This window comes from Somniosus microcephalus, unplaced genomic scaffold, assembly GCF_052327205.1.
Source record: "Somniosus microcephalus isolate GS21.2 unplaced genomic scaffold, FLI_Smic_1.0 unresolved_chr2, whole genome shotgun sequence".
NCBI classification, from domain to species: domain Eukaryota; kingdom Metazoa; phylum Chordata; class Chondrichthyes; order Squaliformes; family Somniosidae; genus Somniosus; species Somniosus microcephalus.
Genome location: NW_028225180.1, coordinates 78,917,694 through 78,935,254, shown reverse-complemented (window position 1 = coordinate 78,935,254; position 17,561 = coordinate 78,917,694). Strand labels below are relative to the sequence as shown.

The window sequence follows — 17,561 nt, the reverse complement described above, 5'->3', positions numbered from 1 at the left end:
CTGCTCCGCTGCCTTCAGGGATCTATGTACATGTACACCAAGGTCCCTCTGACCCTCTGTACTTCCTAGGGTCCTACCACTCATTGTGTATTCCCTTGCCTTATTTGTCCGTCCAAAATGCATCACCTCGCACTTTTCAGGGTTAAATTCCATTTGCCACTTTTCCGCCCATCTGACCAACCCGTTTATATCGTCCTGTAGCCGGAGGCTTTCCTCCTCGCAATTTACCACCCCACCAATTTTCGTGTCATCTGCGAACTTACTGATCATACCTTTTACATTCTCATCCAAATCATTTATGTAGATCACAAACAATAAGGGACCCAGCACCGATCCCTGAGGTACCCCACTGGACACAGGCTTCCAGTCACAAAAGCAACCTTCAACCATCACCCTCTGCCTCCTGCCACTCAGCCAGTTTAGGATCCAACGCGCCAAGGCACCCTGGATCCCATGGGCTCTTACCTTCTTGACCAGTCTCCTATGCGGGACTTTGTCAAACGCTTTACTGAAGTCCATGTAAACCACATCCACAGCATTTCCCTCATCCACCCCACTAGTCACCCCCTCGAAAAATTCGATCAGATTTGTCAGACATGATTTACCCTTGACAAAGCCATGCTGACTATCCCCGATCAATCCTTGCCTCTCCAAGTGGAGATTAATTTTGTCCCTCAGAATTTTTTCCAATAATTTCCCCACCACAGATGTTAGACTCACTGGCCTGTAATTCCCTGGTTTATCCCTGCTACCCTTCTTGAATAATGGTACTACGTTAGCTGTTCTCCAGTCCTCTGGTACATCCCCTGTGGCCAGAGAGGTTCTGAAAATTAGTGTCAGAGCCCCTGCAATCTCCTCCCTTGCCTCCCACAGCAGCCTGGGATACATCTCGTCCGGGCCTGGGGATTTATCCACTTTTTGGCCCGCTAAAACCGCTAGCACCTCCTCCCTCTCGATGCTAATATGTTCAAGTATGTCACAGTCCCCTTGCCCGATTTCTATGTCTGCATCGTCTTTCTCCATAGTGAACACAGATGCAAAAAATTCATTTAAAACCCCGCCTACATCCTCTGGCTCTACACACAGATTGCCACTTTGGTCCCTAATGGGCCCTACCCTTTCCCTGGTTATCCTCTTGCCCTTAATATACTTATAAAACATCTTAGGATATAATGGATTACTTTGAATTGCAGTCACTGGTGTTATCCAGGCAAACATGGCAGCCATTTTGCACTTAGCAAGGTTCCATAAACAGCAATTAAGATGAATGACCAGTTAATCTGTTTTTGGTGGTGTTGGTTGAGAGAAGAATTTTGCCTAGGACACGAGGAGGACTCCCTGCTTTTCTTCAAATATGGCCATGGCATCTTTAACATTCACCTGAACAGGTAGACAGGGTTTGACATCTCATATGCTAGAGGCAGCACTCCCTCAGTCCTGTATTCAAGTGTCATTCTAGATTATGTGCTCAAGTCCTGGAGTGGAGTAAGTTGGACTTACAACGTCCGTAACTCAGAGACAAGACTGCAACCAACCAAGCCAAGCTGACACTACAAAGAGTATTACAGTGGCAACAATGTAATAGTGTGGGGTACGTCAAGCGTGTTACAGAGGGCAGGCATGGTTTATAGCAGAGAGTGTTATAGTGAAGGATATTAGCTATATCAGAATGTTATAATCAAGATTATGAGCTATATTGGTACTGCAATGAACGGTGTAGAGTGTATTTGTGTTACAGTGAGGAGTGTGAGGTGTGCCAGGATATTATGCTGTGGGTATATCAAGAAAATACAGTAAGGAGTACCAGTGTTACAGTCAGAGGCACAGGATATATCAGGGCACTACAATGAAGGATGTTTGTTGGCCCATACCCAGCAAGAGTCAGCATCTTCTGGGGGAAGGATGTTGGAAAAAAATGATAAAAGGTGAAATGTTTTATAATCAGCTTCCTCTGTATTTTTGTGTATCCCACACAGGCAGACGGGAATGGGGCTTGTGAGTACGATGGCCCGGGCGGGAGCCATGCTAGCACCTATTATAAGGCTGACCGGTGATTATATACCATTTCTACCGATGGCTACATATGGTGGAATGGCGATAATAGCTGGAGTTGCTGCCTTGTTCCTACTGGAAACACTGAACGTTCCTTTACCAGACACCATTGAAGAAGTAGAAAACAGGTTTGTAATGTCAAAAATTCACACTGATTCAGGGCACAAATTAAAAATCATAGAATGCGACAGCACAGAAGGATACCATTCGGCTCATCATGCCTGTGCCTAAACTTTGGTAGAATGATCCAATCAATCCCATTCCCCCGCACTTTCCCCATAGCCCTGTAATTTTTTTTCCCTTTTCAAGTATTTATCGAATCCCCTTTTGAAAGTTACTATTGAATCTATTTCCACCGCCCTTTCAGGCAGCGCGTTCTAGATCACAACAACTCGCTGCATAAAAAATGTTTCCTCATTGTACCACTGGTTCTTTTGCCAATCCCCTGGTTATTGACCCTTCTGCCATTGGAAACAGTTCCTCTTTATTTACTCTATCACAATCATTCATGATTTTGAACACCTCTATCAAATCTCCCCTTAACCTTCTCTGCTCTAAAATGGCAGCAAGGATCTCAATATATTACACGAAAAGAGCTCTTCGGCCTGGGACTATTGCACTGATACTTGTAACACAGTCTAGGGGTCCGAGCAGCCCATCTTTATCTTTGCAGAATTGTATCTGCGCCTCCATTCATTGTCTGGCCAGCTGTAAACATGCCTGGGGTTTAGTGCTGTTCCCATGGCCTTTTCCAGCAAAATAATACAAAGGAATACTATTAGGAGGCAGTGCAAGCCAATTTTCCACATCTTAAGAGAAAGGACCCGATTAAAATAAAGCTATTGGCCCAACAGTTTTGCCTTAATCCTTTCTCTTCCTGTGAAGTGTTGCCTGGTCTCCATCAACAACTTGTATTTATACAGCGCCTTTAATGTAGTAAAAACGTCCCAAGATGCTTCACAGGAGCGTTATCAGATCAAATTTGACACCGAGCCACATAAAGTGATATTAGGGCAGGTGACCAAAAGCTTGGTCAAAGAGGTTGGTTTTAAGGAATGCCTTAACAGAGGAGAGAGAGGCGGAGAGGATTAGGGAGGGAATTGCAGAGCTTGGGGGCTCAGGCAGCTGAAGGCACGGCCGCCAATGGTGGAGTGATAAAAATCGGGAATGCGCAAGAGGTCAGAATTGGAGGAGCGCAGAGATCTCGGGATGGTTGTAGGGCTGGAGGAGAATGTAACATGGAAGAGAATTTTAAAATTGAGGCATTGCCAGACCAGGTGACAATGTAGGACAGGGAGCACATAGGTAATGGGTGAACGGGACTTGGTGTGAGTTGGGATACGGGCAGCAGAGTTTTGGATGAGCTCAAGTTTACAGAGGGTGGAGCAAGCAATTTGCCAGAGCAGCATGTCAGCAATCAGGAACAGAATCTATGAGGAACTACAGGGTGCAGCCCACATCCAATCACTCTGTGGGGCTGAAAGCTGGTTCACTCTTGGGAGTGGCTCTCGGGCAAGATACAGGTTGGGACTGTGGCTCTTTGATTAAAAAGTTCGTGACACAGCGCAACCTTACATAAAATCTACTCAAACACTAATATAATTATTGATCAATTTTTTAAATTGAAAAACCAAGGGAAGGGCACAGGAATGAAAAGAGTAAATATTAACAACTTGAATTTGTTATAGAAGCAAATGCGATAGCCAAGTTGCACCAGCAATATCTCACTTATAGCAATGAGATAAATCACTAGTTAACCAAGTGTTTTTGGTGTTGGTTGGAGGAATTTGGTCAGAACGCCTGGAGAAATTCCTGCTCTTCTTCCAATAGTGCCATGGAATCTTTTGGCTCTCCCTCAAAAGGCAGGCATGGCCTTGGTTTAACATCACCTCCTACAGTACATCATTCCCTCAGTACTGCACTGGAATGTTAGCTCAGATTGTGGGCTCAAACCTTGGTATGGAATATGAACCCCTCACCCTTCTAACGCAGAAGCAAGAGTGCTGCTCACTGAGCCAAACAGACATGAAGAGAAGATGGGGTAAATCAGTAAATATTGGCTAGGTGTTACCTTGGGATTTAAATGGTTGAAGATTGTAGGAGGCAGGAAACACTGATGGGGTAAGGAGTTCCACAGTTTGAGGTTCTGATAGAAGAATGACTTAGAGTAGGAATCTGTATAAAGCCTTGAATCCAACAGTTGTGATGCAGGGAGCATATGTGAAATCTGCAAAGAGCAAATGAAGAAATCAATGACTATAGTAGTATATTGTGATAAATCCATGTAGTGAGACAAGGACTCAAAGAGGCGATATTGTAGAATTAGCACGAGTACTTTATTAAAAAACAGAGTAGCAAACATCATGCCTGCATCCTGGCATTTCACCTTTGCTGACCTTGACAGGAAACAAACCTCTGACCTTAACAGGAAGCAAACCTCTGACCTTAGCAGCAGAATTGGCTACAGCACCACCTGGTGGATAACCTTAATCATAACATCCCAGATTACTATATCCCTCCCCCCTTAAGATTTCAGTATGAATTTCTTAACAAACAACCATTCCTGAGGGTCACATAAGGAGTCTCCATTCATCATGTTCCATACTTGATGAATCTAACAGTTCAGTATCAATCTCTCTGGTGACTTGCGAGACCTTTGTGAATGTCTAACAGTAAAGTCCCTGCTTGTTTGTGGTGAAGCCACCAGCTGCTCCTGAGCAGTGCTCAGAGTATCTGACTCTGCAACGATGGTTTCCTCTTGACGGATAGGTTCCTGTGGAATTATCTCTGTCCCTGGTGGTGGCACCACAGATGCACTTGGATAACTGGGGGCAGCCCTGTCTTCAGTCATTGCATCTGGAACCTTCATTTCAATTTCCCCTTGTCTGGGAAGTATCTGATCTACATGTCTGCGTACTACCCTACCATCTCCCAACATGACCTTGTATGATACTGGACCCGTCATTGAGTCTATGAAGCCAGGAATCCACTTTGGTCCATAACTGAAATTCCTGGTAAGGATCGCATCTCCTTCTCCAAAACTTCGGCTCTTTGTTCTTTTGTCATGGTTCTCTTTTTGTTTGTTTTGTCTGTTTTCCATTTTCCTTTTTAGGTCTGGATGGACAAGGTCAAGAGTGGAGCGTAGTCTACGACCTAATAACATCTCAGCAGGAGAGAGTCCTGTGGTGGATTGAGGTGTTATTCTGTAGCTTAACAGAACCCGTGACACTTTGGCTGCTAAACTCCCTTCTGCACTTTTTTTCATCATCTCCTTAAATGTTTGTACGGCTCTCTCCGCAAGTCCATTCGAGGACGGATGATATGGAGCTGAGGTCACCTGCACTATGCCATTTTTTCTCAAGAACTCTTTTGTCTCTGTACTCACAAAACAAGTGGCATTGTCACTCACCACGATCTCCGGTAGCCCCTGATTACTGAAGCTCCGATGCAGGCAGTCTATAGTAGAAGTGGCGGAAGCAGAATTTACAGGATAAACATCCATCCATTTGGAATGTGCATCAATGATTATGAGGAACATCTTCCCCATGAATGGACCCGCATAATCTAAGTGCAATCTTCTCCATGATTTATCCGGCCACTCCCAGGGGTGGAGAGGAGCCGCTGCTGGTGCCTTCTGGTGTTCCTGACAAGTGCTGCATGTCTTGACTAGATTTTCTATCTCCTCATCTAGCTTTGGCCACCACAAGTAACTCCTAGCCAAGGCTTTCATATGCGAGACCCCAGGATGACACTGATGTAGTTGCTCTAGGATAGACTGTCGTGCTGGCTGTGGAATAATCACTCGTGCTCCCCACAACACGCAACCATCCTGCACACTCAGCTCTGTTTTCCTGACACTGTAAGGTGTGAAGTCAGCCCTTTCTGGATGCTGTGGCCATCCCCTCACCACATATTCTCGAACTCTAGACAGTACTGGATCTTTACCTGTCCATGTTCTTTGCTTTGCAGTCACAAGTGCCGTGTCAGTGTCCTCCAACATCAAAACTCTGTCCTCTGGAGCTGCACGGATAGGTGTGCCTGGCAGTGGAAGACGACTCAAGGCATCTGCGTTCCCATGGTACTTGCCTGCCTTGTAGATGATGACATACTCATATGCCCTCAACGTCACTGCCCACCTCTGGATCCGGGGTGACACCATCTGTGGAACTGCTTTCATTTCATTGAAAAGAGAGAGAAGAGGTTTATGATCGGTGCATATGGTGAACTTCCTGCCATATATGTACTTGTGGAACCTCTGTAACCCAAACATTACTGCTAACCCCTCTTTGTCTAACTGGGAATAGTTTTTTTCCGCTGGTGTTAGAGTTCGGGACATAAACCCTATTGGACTTTCAGTTCCATCTTCCATGCAGTGTGAAAGAACTGCCCCCACCCCGTAAGGTGAAGCGTCACAAGAGAGAATGATGTCTTTCTCTGCATTGTAGTGAACCAGCACATCTGACGACAGCATCAGTTTCTTGGACTGTTCAAATGAAAACCCCTGCTCCTCTCCCCACTGCCACTGTGTCTCCTTGCGCAGTAGTTTGTGAAGAGGTGCTAACACAGTTGACAAGTTTGGTGAAAACCTGTTATAATAGTTCAGCAGTCCCAGGTAAGCTTTTAACTCAGCCACATTTGTAGGAGCAGAGGCGTCCTGCAGTGCTTGTACCTTCTCCTTGAGTGGATGGAGCCCGGTGGCGTCCACTCTGTGTCCCAGGAACACTGCCTCATTCCCCAGGAAAGTGCACTTACTCCTCTTGAGCCGGAACCCTGCCCTCTCCAATCTCTGTAGTACCTCTCTCAGAGTGCTCAGATGCTCCTGGTCGGTTCTTCCCGTCACCAGAATGTCATCCAGATAGATGGAAACATGTGGAATCCCTTGCAGTACACCTTCGATTGTCCTCTGGAAGATAGCTGGACTAGATGAGACACCAAACGGTAAGCGGTTATATGTAAACAAGCCCTTGTGTGTATTTATGGTGACATACTTCTTTGATTCATCATCCAGTGTAATCTGCAAGTAGGCATGACTCATATCCAACTTTGTGAATTTCTTTCCTCCAGCCAGGTTTGCAAAGAGATCCTCTGTTTTGGGAATCGGATACTGCTCTAGTTTGGACACCCGATTGACTGTCAATTTATAGTCTCCACAGAGTCTTACCGAATTGTCCAGTTTTAAAACAGGTACTATGGGAGCTGCCCATTCCGAACATTTCACTGGCTCCAGTATGTTCTCTCTCAATAGATGGTCAAGCTCAGCCTCTACCTTTGGCTTCATGGCATAAGGCACAGGTCGTTGTTTAAAAAACCTTGGCGGTGCCTCCTTGTCGACATAAATCTTAGCTGGGGGGCCATTAAATGTGCCAAGTTCCTCCTTGAACACATTCTCATGTTCACTCAACACTTCTTGCAAAGTCAACTGTTTGCCCGCATCTATTTGATGTACTGCTCCCCAGTCTAATTTAAGTTCTTTTATCCAGCCCCGACCTAACAGGTTTGGTCCGGTACCCGATACTATAACTACAGGTAGCTGTTCCACTGTGTCCCTGTGTTGCACAGTTACATTAGCTGTAGCTAATGTCGCTACTCGTTCACCTGTATATGTTTTAAGATGCAGGGAGCAAGGCTTTAACTCTGGAACTTTTGCACGGTTCCACAATTTTGAGTACTCTGCCTTGTTCATTGTGGTCACGCCGCACCCTGTATCCACTTCAAAGTTCACCTTAGAGTCATTTACTGTCAGTTGCAATGTGATAGGAGCCACTTTTGGAATGTTCTCTAACATGCTGTACATTATGAACATGTCCTCTTCTTCCTCAGCTTCCCCGCTGATGTGGTGTGCTCCATGTTTTTTCACTTCTCTCCCTTGGTTTTGCTGTCCTCCCCCTTTTGGTTTGGATTCCTCCACAGGTGATTGCGCCCTGCAAGCTCGTTTTATGTGTCCTTGTTTCCCACACTTGTAGCACTTTTCCTCCAGAAACCGGCATTCACTCGCCAGGTGATTGCCCTTGCATCTATAACATGCCTTCACATGCTCACGTTGTGGTTTCTGACGCATGTTCAACTTGTGCACAACAACCTGACCTGCAACTTGCGTAGCATTAGCCTTGTCTGAACCCTGTATTTCTTTTACATCTCGGTTCGCTGTCTCTATGGCTTGAGCAAGTTCCAATTCTTTTTCATAAGTAAGCCCAGTCTCGGATAATAATCTACGCTGCATTCGGTCATCCATAATTCCGCAAACTAGCCTATCTCGCAGCATTTCCTTCAGGTTGTTCCCATAATTGCAATCTTGTGCTAATTTACGCAACACCGCTACATAGTCCATTACGCTCTCTTCCTCTTTCCTGTTCCTTGAATTAAACTTGAACCGCTGTACAATCTCACTAGGCTTAGGGTTGAAATGTTCTTTTAGCAAAGCCACTAATTCAACAAATGATTTGTCTCCAGGCTTTTCAGGACTGAGCAGATTCTTCATCAAACTGTAGGTTTGGCATCCCACTGAACTAAGCAGAATGGCTTTCCTTTTTCCAGCATCATTTATTTCATTTGCTTTGAAAAAATAACCCAACACTTCACAGTATTCCTCCCAGGTTTGTGCTTGACTATCAAAAGCGGAAACCGTTCCTACCGTGGCAGCCATGCTCTCTTCCAGCTGGTAGCTAACCGTAGCTCGTAATTTTGTTGTTTAAACGTCCTGGCAGACTTTTCTTCTTTATTCAGGGTCCTTTAGTTACCTCGTCGCCAAATGTGATAAAGCCATGTAGTGAGACAAGGACTCAAAGAGGCGATATCGTAGAATTAGCACGAGTACTTTATTAACAAACAGAGTAACAAACATCATGCCTGCATCCTGGCATTTCACCTTTGCTGACCTTGACAGGAAACAAACCTCTGACCTTAACAGGAAGCAGACCTCTGACCTTAGTGTAAAGTCTGTGGGTTGTGCAGTTAATAAATACACAGACTTCAGAAGTAACAAACAAACAGGTCTTTACTATTCGAAGGTCCGGGCGAATCTGCCCCAGCAATCCTGCCACAACACTTATATACTGGTGTGGTCACTATCGGTATTACAGTATACAGAAGCCAAACAAATAGTGCCACACCTAAAGTAGTTCTCTTAAAGGTGAACGGTTACATTCAATAGTTCCCTTAAAGGTAGACGGGTACATACACTACAATCCTCCCTTTTTAGCTTATTACTTACAGAGTCTCCGTTAAACATACATATCTTCAACTTCCTATAAACAAATTACAGATATAATCTCGGTGGAGTCAATGTCATATAAAACAATTTACAGATATAATCTCGGTGGGAACAGTTCACAGGTTCAGTTTCTGCGGAAACAGTTCATAGATTCAGTCTCTGATCTTGACTCGTTCCGAACAACATTTCTTTGGTGCAGCTGGTTCACCTGGCTAGCGTGACTCCTCCATAGCCTTTTTCTTGACGTTAACAGCTTGAACTTTCGTCCTGTTGAACCAGCAGTGCGGACTTTTACAACCAACTGGCTGTCTTGACATTTTCCAGTTTTTCAACTAATTTAGCTCCTTTCGTAGTGTCCCGCCTGAGATGGTAGAAGTGCTAATATTTTAGACAGTTATTATCTTCTGCTTCTTCTTTTTCTTTTCTGCCTTTTTGAAACTCTCGGAGCTCCTTTCTCGGCTGCCAGCTGTAGCGCCACCAACTCTCTATGTTCCTTAGACCTTAAGTGCTTCCTCCGGATTTCAGCACTTTGGGAGTTTTCATCACAAGCTGGGCAGACCACATCCTCGTAATATTCAGTGTCACTCAACAGGTCATGGTAATATTCGGGTTCGTCCTGAGTTAGGCCAGCGAGAGAGCCTTCTTCTTCCTCCTCACCCGTCTGGACGTTAGCTGACGGTGGTTCCTTCCCTAGACATCTTTCTTGAAAAGACTTCTTCATGCATTCATATTCATCCCGCTCTTCCTGGGTTGTCTGCCATTCCTTCACTACTGACCTCATTTGTGAGTTCAATACCTTCCCTTCCACCGGGGATTGCGGTATCAGGCTATTTAATCCTTCTACTGAAGCAGCTGTTTCAACATTCTTCTGTTCACATTGACGTGATTCAACGAACTCTTCATAGAGTAAACTGTAACACAAAATCTGTGTTGCCACCTCAGTTATTTCCGTAACTTTTGGGAGCTCCGAATTCCTTCCCTTTGCAGATTGAAGCTCGTGTTCCCATTGTGGAGTCTTGTCTCTCAGCATGTGAAGGAGTTGGCTGACCGTTAACTCTTCCACGGGGACTCTGTGGATCAGAGTCTTCACCATTTCATCTACCTTACCCTCCAATGCTTTCACCTTCCTTTCCTCTTGTACTTTGGTTTCAAGCGCTCGAAGAAGTTGCGCCTTGATGCTCCCAAGCTCATGTTCAGAGCCCATTCTTACAGTCTCTGTGTTTCTTACAGTTTCCTTCCCTTCCACTGAAAGGATTCCCAGTTGACTCTGCTCTTCAAGTCGTTGAACCTCGGTCATTGCCGCCTCATATTTGTCTTGGGTTTCCTTCAATATTTTTATGAGTTCTTGGACATCATGGCCTAGAAATTGAGTTTTGGTGCAGCCAGGGCTTTAGCGCCGGAAGTTAGTGCCGGAGCTAAGTCGCGCTGGTCGGGCCCAAAATTCAATAGTTCTGCGCCCAAACGGCTGCCAGCGCTGCTGAGAGCTGTTTGCGCCTGAAAACTGGCGCAACGCGCTGAATTTCGGCGCTATTCCGGCGCTGCGGCGCCCGCTGCGGTGCGGCAGGTTCGGGAAGTGCAGGCCTCCTCCTTCCCTTAAGGAGGAGCTGCCTGCACCCGGCCGCGGCCCGCGAAAATCTTTTTAAAAATGAGCCCGGCACCTCGGACAAGTGCCGGGCTTGCTTCTGTTCCGGGGGGGGGCGGGGGGGAAGTCCGGGGAGGGAGCTGCGGCCAGGCGGCCGGCGGGAAAGCGGCCGGCCGCCGCAGGGCCTTTAATGCGCCGGCGCAAAGTCATGTAAGACTCTGTTGCCAGAGTCTTAGTTGCGGCTGCCACGGGCGAGGCGGCCGCAACTGAATTTCGGCGCTGGGGCCCGTCGGCATGGCAACCGGGATGCTGCGCACACCGATGACGTCATCGGTGCCGGCGCAGCGCTACTGGTCTACCGCGGCGGAAGGGCCCCAGGCAATTTCGGCGCCGGCGCCAATTGCAGCGCTAGGCCCTCTAGCGCCGCAAAATCGGCGCTAAGGGCACTGAATTTCTAGGCCCTTGTCTTTCATGTTCTGCCATGTCTTTCACCTCTAAATTCTCATCTATGGATGGAACTTCTACAGATGAGTCTGTCTTGGCCTTGAGCTCATCAAGAATTTCCTGCAGCCTTTGGACTTCTTGCTCATGTTCAACCTTTAGTTGTTCATATGCTTCTACTGAAACTAGCTTTTCGGAGGTTGCCGAGTTAATCCCCTCCAGAATTGTAGCCTGGGCCTGTTCATACTGTTCTTTCAACTTCTCACACTCTGCTTGTAAGGAGTCGTAGAGAAGAACTGGAATAAAATCCCGGCTTCCTGAAGATTCCTCTTCATTTGCTTCTTTCGCAATTTCCTGTTGGAGTTCAGCCAAGGCTGCTATGCTATCTGCCTCTTGAAGTCTCACTGCCATCAAATCTTCTTTATTCTTGCAGTCTATCTCAGTCATTTTCCGTTTATTTTCATTTAACTGAGTGATAAGCTCCTCTTGCAACATGGCCACATTATTCACATCAGGTAAAGAAGCGTTTCTCTTTTCCATGTCCAAGATTTTTTTCTGCATCTCTTTAAGTGCACACTGCGATTCAGCTTCTCTTAACCTTGCCTGCACTAGCTCCGTCTCCAATTGCAGAACAAAATCCTCAGTGTAGCGTGGTTTGCCTTTATGCTGTATCTCTAGATCATGCAAATATTCTAACTCCTGAACATCATAAGGGAGGTGTGATCGGTAATTGGTCACGATGGCTCTATGGTCGCTCTCTGCTTGAGCCAGCAGGTTCTGTTGTCTTTCCAGACTCTCCCATTCGGTGTCATAGAACTTTTTCATTGTTTTCATCTCTTGTACGAGACGGTAACTTAATTGTTCGAATTGTTGTCGTACTTTGAAATAACGTTGAGTTCGAGCTCGGTGTTCCTCCGTAATGCATATGTCTGTGACTTGAACAGACTCAGAATTCTCTGTCTTTATGCACGCCATCGTTTTTCCAACCTTAGTCAGTGAGTTCATGTTAACCTTGTTTTTCATACGTGGGCTGGACTTATCGTCTTCCGGCTCAGAGTCTGAGCTGCTTGTCTGCACCGAGTCCTCACTCGTCATTGCTTGTAGGTAGTGCCATTCCATGTCTATTTTCTTGATCCACTCCCGTCCTAGAAGTGGTGGTCCTCCCTCATGTAGTACATACAAGTTCATTCTTGGGTGTTCTTTACCCCTATCTCTCACCTTGACTCTTATTTTTCCCATGGGGTATACTTTATGCCCCGTGTATGTCTGCAATACGAACTTGGTATATCTTAAGGGTATGTGTGAGAATAGCCGGTGGTAATCCCCTCGATTTATGACTGATACAGCTGATCCAGTGTCCAACTCCATTTTCACTTGGACTCCAGCTATTTTTAGCATGACCCAGATAGTTTGTAGGTCAGCTTCCTTACTCACATGGTGGATACTCAGACTACCCAGCTCCTGGCCGTTTGGATCTGAGTCTGGATTCTGTTCGTCTGAACTCTGCTCAGCCCCCTTGTATACCTTGTTGTACTTTTCTTGTGATGGCTTCCTTTGGTTGTTGGTCTTCTTCCCTGACCGGCATACCTTAGCGATGTGACCCAGTTTGCCACATTTCCTACATTCTTGGTTCTTAAACCAGCATTGATTCTGGTCGTGTGTTGTCTTCCCACAACGATAGCATTTTGTTGTACTCGAGGTAATTTGGTCCACCCCGAGCGCCGCCGCCTTTAGTTGCATTTCCGCCGTTCCTTTCGCGGCGGCTTCGTGTGATGCGGCTATAAGGACAGCCCTGTCAAGTGTAAGGTCGTTCTCTTCGAGTAGGCGCTTTTGCGTCCCTTCCTTGGACAATCCGCCTACGAACTTGTCTCGCAGTGCCTCTGTCAGGTTCCCTCCGAACTGGCAGTATTTCGCTAGCCTACGCAGTTCGACCAAGTATTCTGCGTTGTTTTCGTCTTTCCGTTGCGTTCTTGCATAGAATTTGAATCGTTCAGCCAACATCAACGGTGTGGGGTTCAAGTGGTCCTTCAGAACAACCACAATCTCTTCGAAAGACTGATCCGCCGGTTTAGCTGGTGCTAGTAAATCCTTCAGGAGCCCGTATGTCTTTGCGCCCATCGAGTTTAACAATGTTATCGCCTTGTCGTCTTCCTCTATTTTGTTGGCTTCACAATAGATCTCGATGCGTTCCACGTACGTGGCCCAGTCTTCTATCTCAGAATTAAAATCATTAATATTCCCTCGCTTAGGCATCTTTCTTCCCTTGGGAGCAGCACCAGTATTTCTTTAAGTATTCTTATTTATTTGTTTGTTTCTAAGATGGCGGTTTTCCCGCGAAATCGGCGGTTTCCCGCTCTTTCCTTCTCTCCCCGCCCACTTCAATGGCGGTATGTCAATCAAGATGGCGGTTTTCCCACGAAAATGGCGGTTTCCCGCTCTTCCTTTCTCGCCCCGCCCACTTCATTGGTGGTTTCCCGCTTCTGGCGTCTTCTCCGCCTAATGGCGGCTTCCCGCGTTTCTTCCCGGTGGAAGGGGTACGCTTCCCCCACAGCGGACAGGTTCAGCCGCTGGCTGGCTACCGCACAGCTCCCCTTACTCGGCTATGTCTTTTCCTCCCGCCCGCACGGCTCTACTGGCGCTGGGTACACCCCGTTAACGGAGGACAGTTCAGCCGCTGGACTGGCTCTCGCGCAGTCTCTCTCTCCGTACCCGGCTCTGTCGCTCTCTCACCCGCACGTTCGGTGCTACCGGCCCTGGGTACCCCGTTGGTGGAGAACAGTTCAGCCGCTGGACTGGCTCTCGCGCAGTCTCTCACCCCGTTTTCGGCTGTGTCTCTCACCCACTCCCGCACGTTCGGTTTTGCCGGCTCTGAGTACCCCGTTGGTGGAGAACAGCTCAGCCGCTGGACTGGCTCCTCGCAGTCTCTCTCTCCGCACCCGGCTCTCACCCGCACGGTTCCCGTTCGCCTCCCCAGCCCTCTCGCAGACCGGTGTTTCCCTCCCCGGCTGCGGCTGGGTTTCTCTTCCCGCGCCTACTCGCAGGCTCTGCGCTTCGTGGCTGCGGTCGCTGCCCGGAGTTTTCCCCCGATCGCGGTCCGGCTGTCACCCGACGCCGTTGGACCCGACTTTTGGCCGGCACAGCTCCCCCTCGACCGAGGTCGAGTGCTCTGCCCTTATCCTCCGGATACTTCTACACCTTCCCCTACTCACAGTCTCTTCGGCCGCCTTGTTTCTTGCTGGTCGGCTCACTCCGCACCGTGGCAGAAGGGTAGTCAGTGCCTGTTGCTGATACAGCTTTTGTTGTTAGTCTTCCTGCTTTCTGTTGTTGTAGCCTCGTGTTTTCTTTTGGTAGCACGACGAGGGCGGTTGTCTCTCTTCGATGCTCTTCGTTGCTTTTGGTAGTCTTGCCGCAGGGTACGATCGGACTCGTCGCCACTGTAAAGTCTGTGGGTTGTGCAGTTAATAAATACACAGACTTCAGAAGTAACAAACAAACAGGTCTTTACTATTCGAAGGTCCGGGCGAATCTGCCCCAGCAATCCTGCCACAACACTTATATACTGGTGTGGTCACTATCGGTATTACAGTATACAGAAGCCAAACAAATAGTGCCACACCTAAAGTAGTTCTCTTAAAGGTGAACGGTTACATTCAATAGTTCCCTTAAAGGTAGACGGGTACATACACTACACTTAGCAGCAGCATTGGCTACAGCACCACCTGGTGGATAACCTTAATCATAACATCCCAGATTACTATATATATAAAACACAAGAAAGGATGTAATGGAGAGACTGAAGTCTAGACATGGAAGATTTTGAAGAACCAACTCAGAATCATAGACATTTACGTTGTTTTTACAGGATTTCCGTGGCTCTTCCACTGGAGTTACGGCAGATGAGCGGGAGAACCTCTGAGGGAATTCACTCCCTGCATCTCTAACCCACACAGAAAGATATTGTGGAATCCTCACAAGACCCTCTGTTACAGAATGCAGTGAGCGACTCAGCGAGTAAGCTGTGGAGCCATACAGCCCAGGAAGGTCACAGACTCAGTTTACAGGTTCTACTGAGACAGCTAAACTCAGCTAGAGCAGCAGTAGGGAATGCCACAACTGGCCTCAGCATCCCCAGTTTGGGAGAAGGGGGAAAAAACTATAATCCAGTGTGTGTGTGTGTATGTACACGTCAGGTGAGGAAAGGATCTTGCTCACATGTAATGATAGCCTGTTTCCACTCATATTTCTTACTACAGTTATACAGGGCCTTGGTGAGACCACACCTGGAGTACTGTGCGCAGTTTTGGTCTCCTTACCTAAGAAAGGATATACTTGCCAGAGAGTGCAGCGAAGGTTCACCAGACTGATTCCTGGGATGGCAGGACTGTCGTATGAGGAGAGATTGGGTCGACTAGGCCTGTATTCACTAGAGTTTAGAAGAATGAGAGGGGATCGCATTGAAACGTATACAATTCTGACAGGGCTAGACAGACTGGATGCAGGGAGGCTGTTTCCCCTGGCTGGGGGGTCTAGAACGAGGGGTCACAGTCTCAGGATACGGGGTAGGACATTTAGGACTGAGATGAGGAGAAATTTCTTCACTCAGAGGGTGGTGAACCTGTGGAATTCTCTACCACAGAAGGCTGTGGAGGCCAATCACTGAATATATTTAAGAAGGAGATTGATAGATTTCTAGACACAAAAGGCATCAAGGGGTATGGGGAGAGAGCGGGAATATGGTATTGAGATAGAGGATCAGCCATGATCATATTGAATGGTGGAGCATGCTCGAAGGGCCGAATGGCCGACTCCTGCTCCTATTTTTCTATAAAAATATAGCCATTCAGATTTCTGGAATGTTTCGGCATGACATTTGGTCCATCAAGTCTGTGCTGGTGTTCTTTTCCACATGACCCACCTAGCATAATCCTACTCTCCACCTTTAATATTCCTCTTTTTTTCAAGCAAACTCTAATTCCTTTTCAAAAGAATTTATGGATTTTGCATCAACAAGTCTGTGGCAGGGAATTCCCCATTCTCTCCCTCTTCTGTAAAAGACATTTTTCTTAACCTCCCCTTGAATTCTCTTTGTAAGTTTGTGACCTCTTGTATCTTGCCACCATGGAAACAATCATGTGCAAAGTACTTTCAGGATTGGGGGGGGGGGTGGAAATTGGGAGGTTCACAATACATTTGGAATATTTTCTAAACACTGTGTTTGTTTTATGATTAATTCCTTTCCAGAGCAAAAAAAGGTGCTGAAAAAGACGAGGAGCAAAAGAGGGATGAGCTTGAACTGCAGAAAACACACAGATCACTGATGAAACAGACTGTTTAACTAGACACAGCGCGCTCTCAACACACCATCAGCCTCTGAGCGGCTGCATGATGACAGACATTCTATAACATACAAGTTCACAAACTTTTCATAACCTTTTCACAACAGGCCATTCAATAACACATTCTTAGCCTGGAAGATTTCTAAAATACATATTAAACATTTGATTACTGAGGTGATAACACAAATCTGAAAAAAACCACAAGAAATATGTTTAGACAGTCTCAATCCAGTTTTCATATCTGAATATGAATATAAACAAATATTATTTGTGGTCAACAAGCTCCCTAATGGCTCATTTGGTAAAAGGCAATTTTGAATTGAACGACATCGAACTGGGAGGTCCTAGGATTAATCTTTGACCTGTGCTAAGTTAGCTCATCTCAGCCATAACATTGATAGGGATGCTACAATTGGCCTCAGTGGCCCGGGAATAGGAAGAGGAACAGTCATTATGCAAAATGTTCTCATCTGTGAGGTAGACCTGTTTTTCCGTGCCAAAATGTTCCTCATTGCCCATTGCACATTTCAATGTAATATCATTAAAGTCATGTGAAAGAAATAACTATTGCCATCAAAGGATGCATAATTTGATTATCTACTGTTCACTTGGTCAACCAGAACTGTTAAGTCTGTGTGTTATAGTGATAATTACTACACAGACTACAAGAGTAAATTCAACAGGTCTTTACTGGTTGGAGGTCGGGACTATTCTGAATACAATATTACTACACAGTGCTTATATACCGGTGTGGTCACCACTGGTATTACGTATACAGCAGCCAGAGAAAGTAGTACATCTCTTAAGGTGGAACAGGCTTAAGTTCTCTTAAGGTGGAACAGGTTACATACACCACAATCCTCCCTTTTTAGCTTAACAGTCATATCCCCATTTAACATAACATAATAACATATATACATATATAACTTCAGGTATAACA

The 17,561-nt window shown here is 46.3% G+C and overlaps 1 protein-coding gene across 1 annotated transcript in view; it reads left to right on the top strand.

The window, feature by feature from the left end:
• The window catches only part of LOC147092855 (solute carrier family 22 member 6-A-like), a 143,121-nt gene extending 125,936 nt beyond the window's left edge, over positions 1-17,185 (top strand). Inside the window, exons 9-10 of the mRNA XM_085976112.1 lie at positions 1,977-2,180; positions 16,527-17,185. Of these exons, the coding sequence (XP_085832238.1) occupies positions 1,977-2,180; positions 16,527-16,620 (298 nt within the window). The 3' untranslated portion in view covers positions 16,621-17,185. The remainder of the gene's footprint in view (positions 1-1,976; positions 2,181-16,526) is intronic.
• The last annotated feature ends 376 nt before the right edge of the window (positions 17,186-17,561 follow it).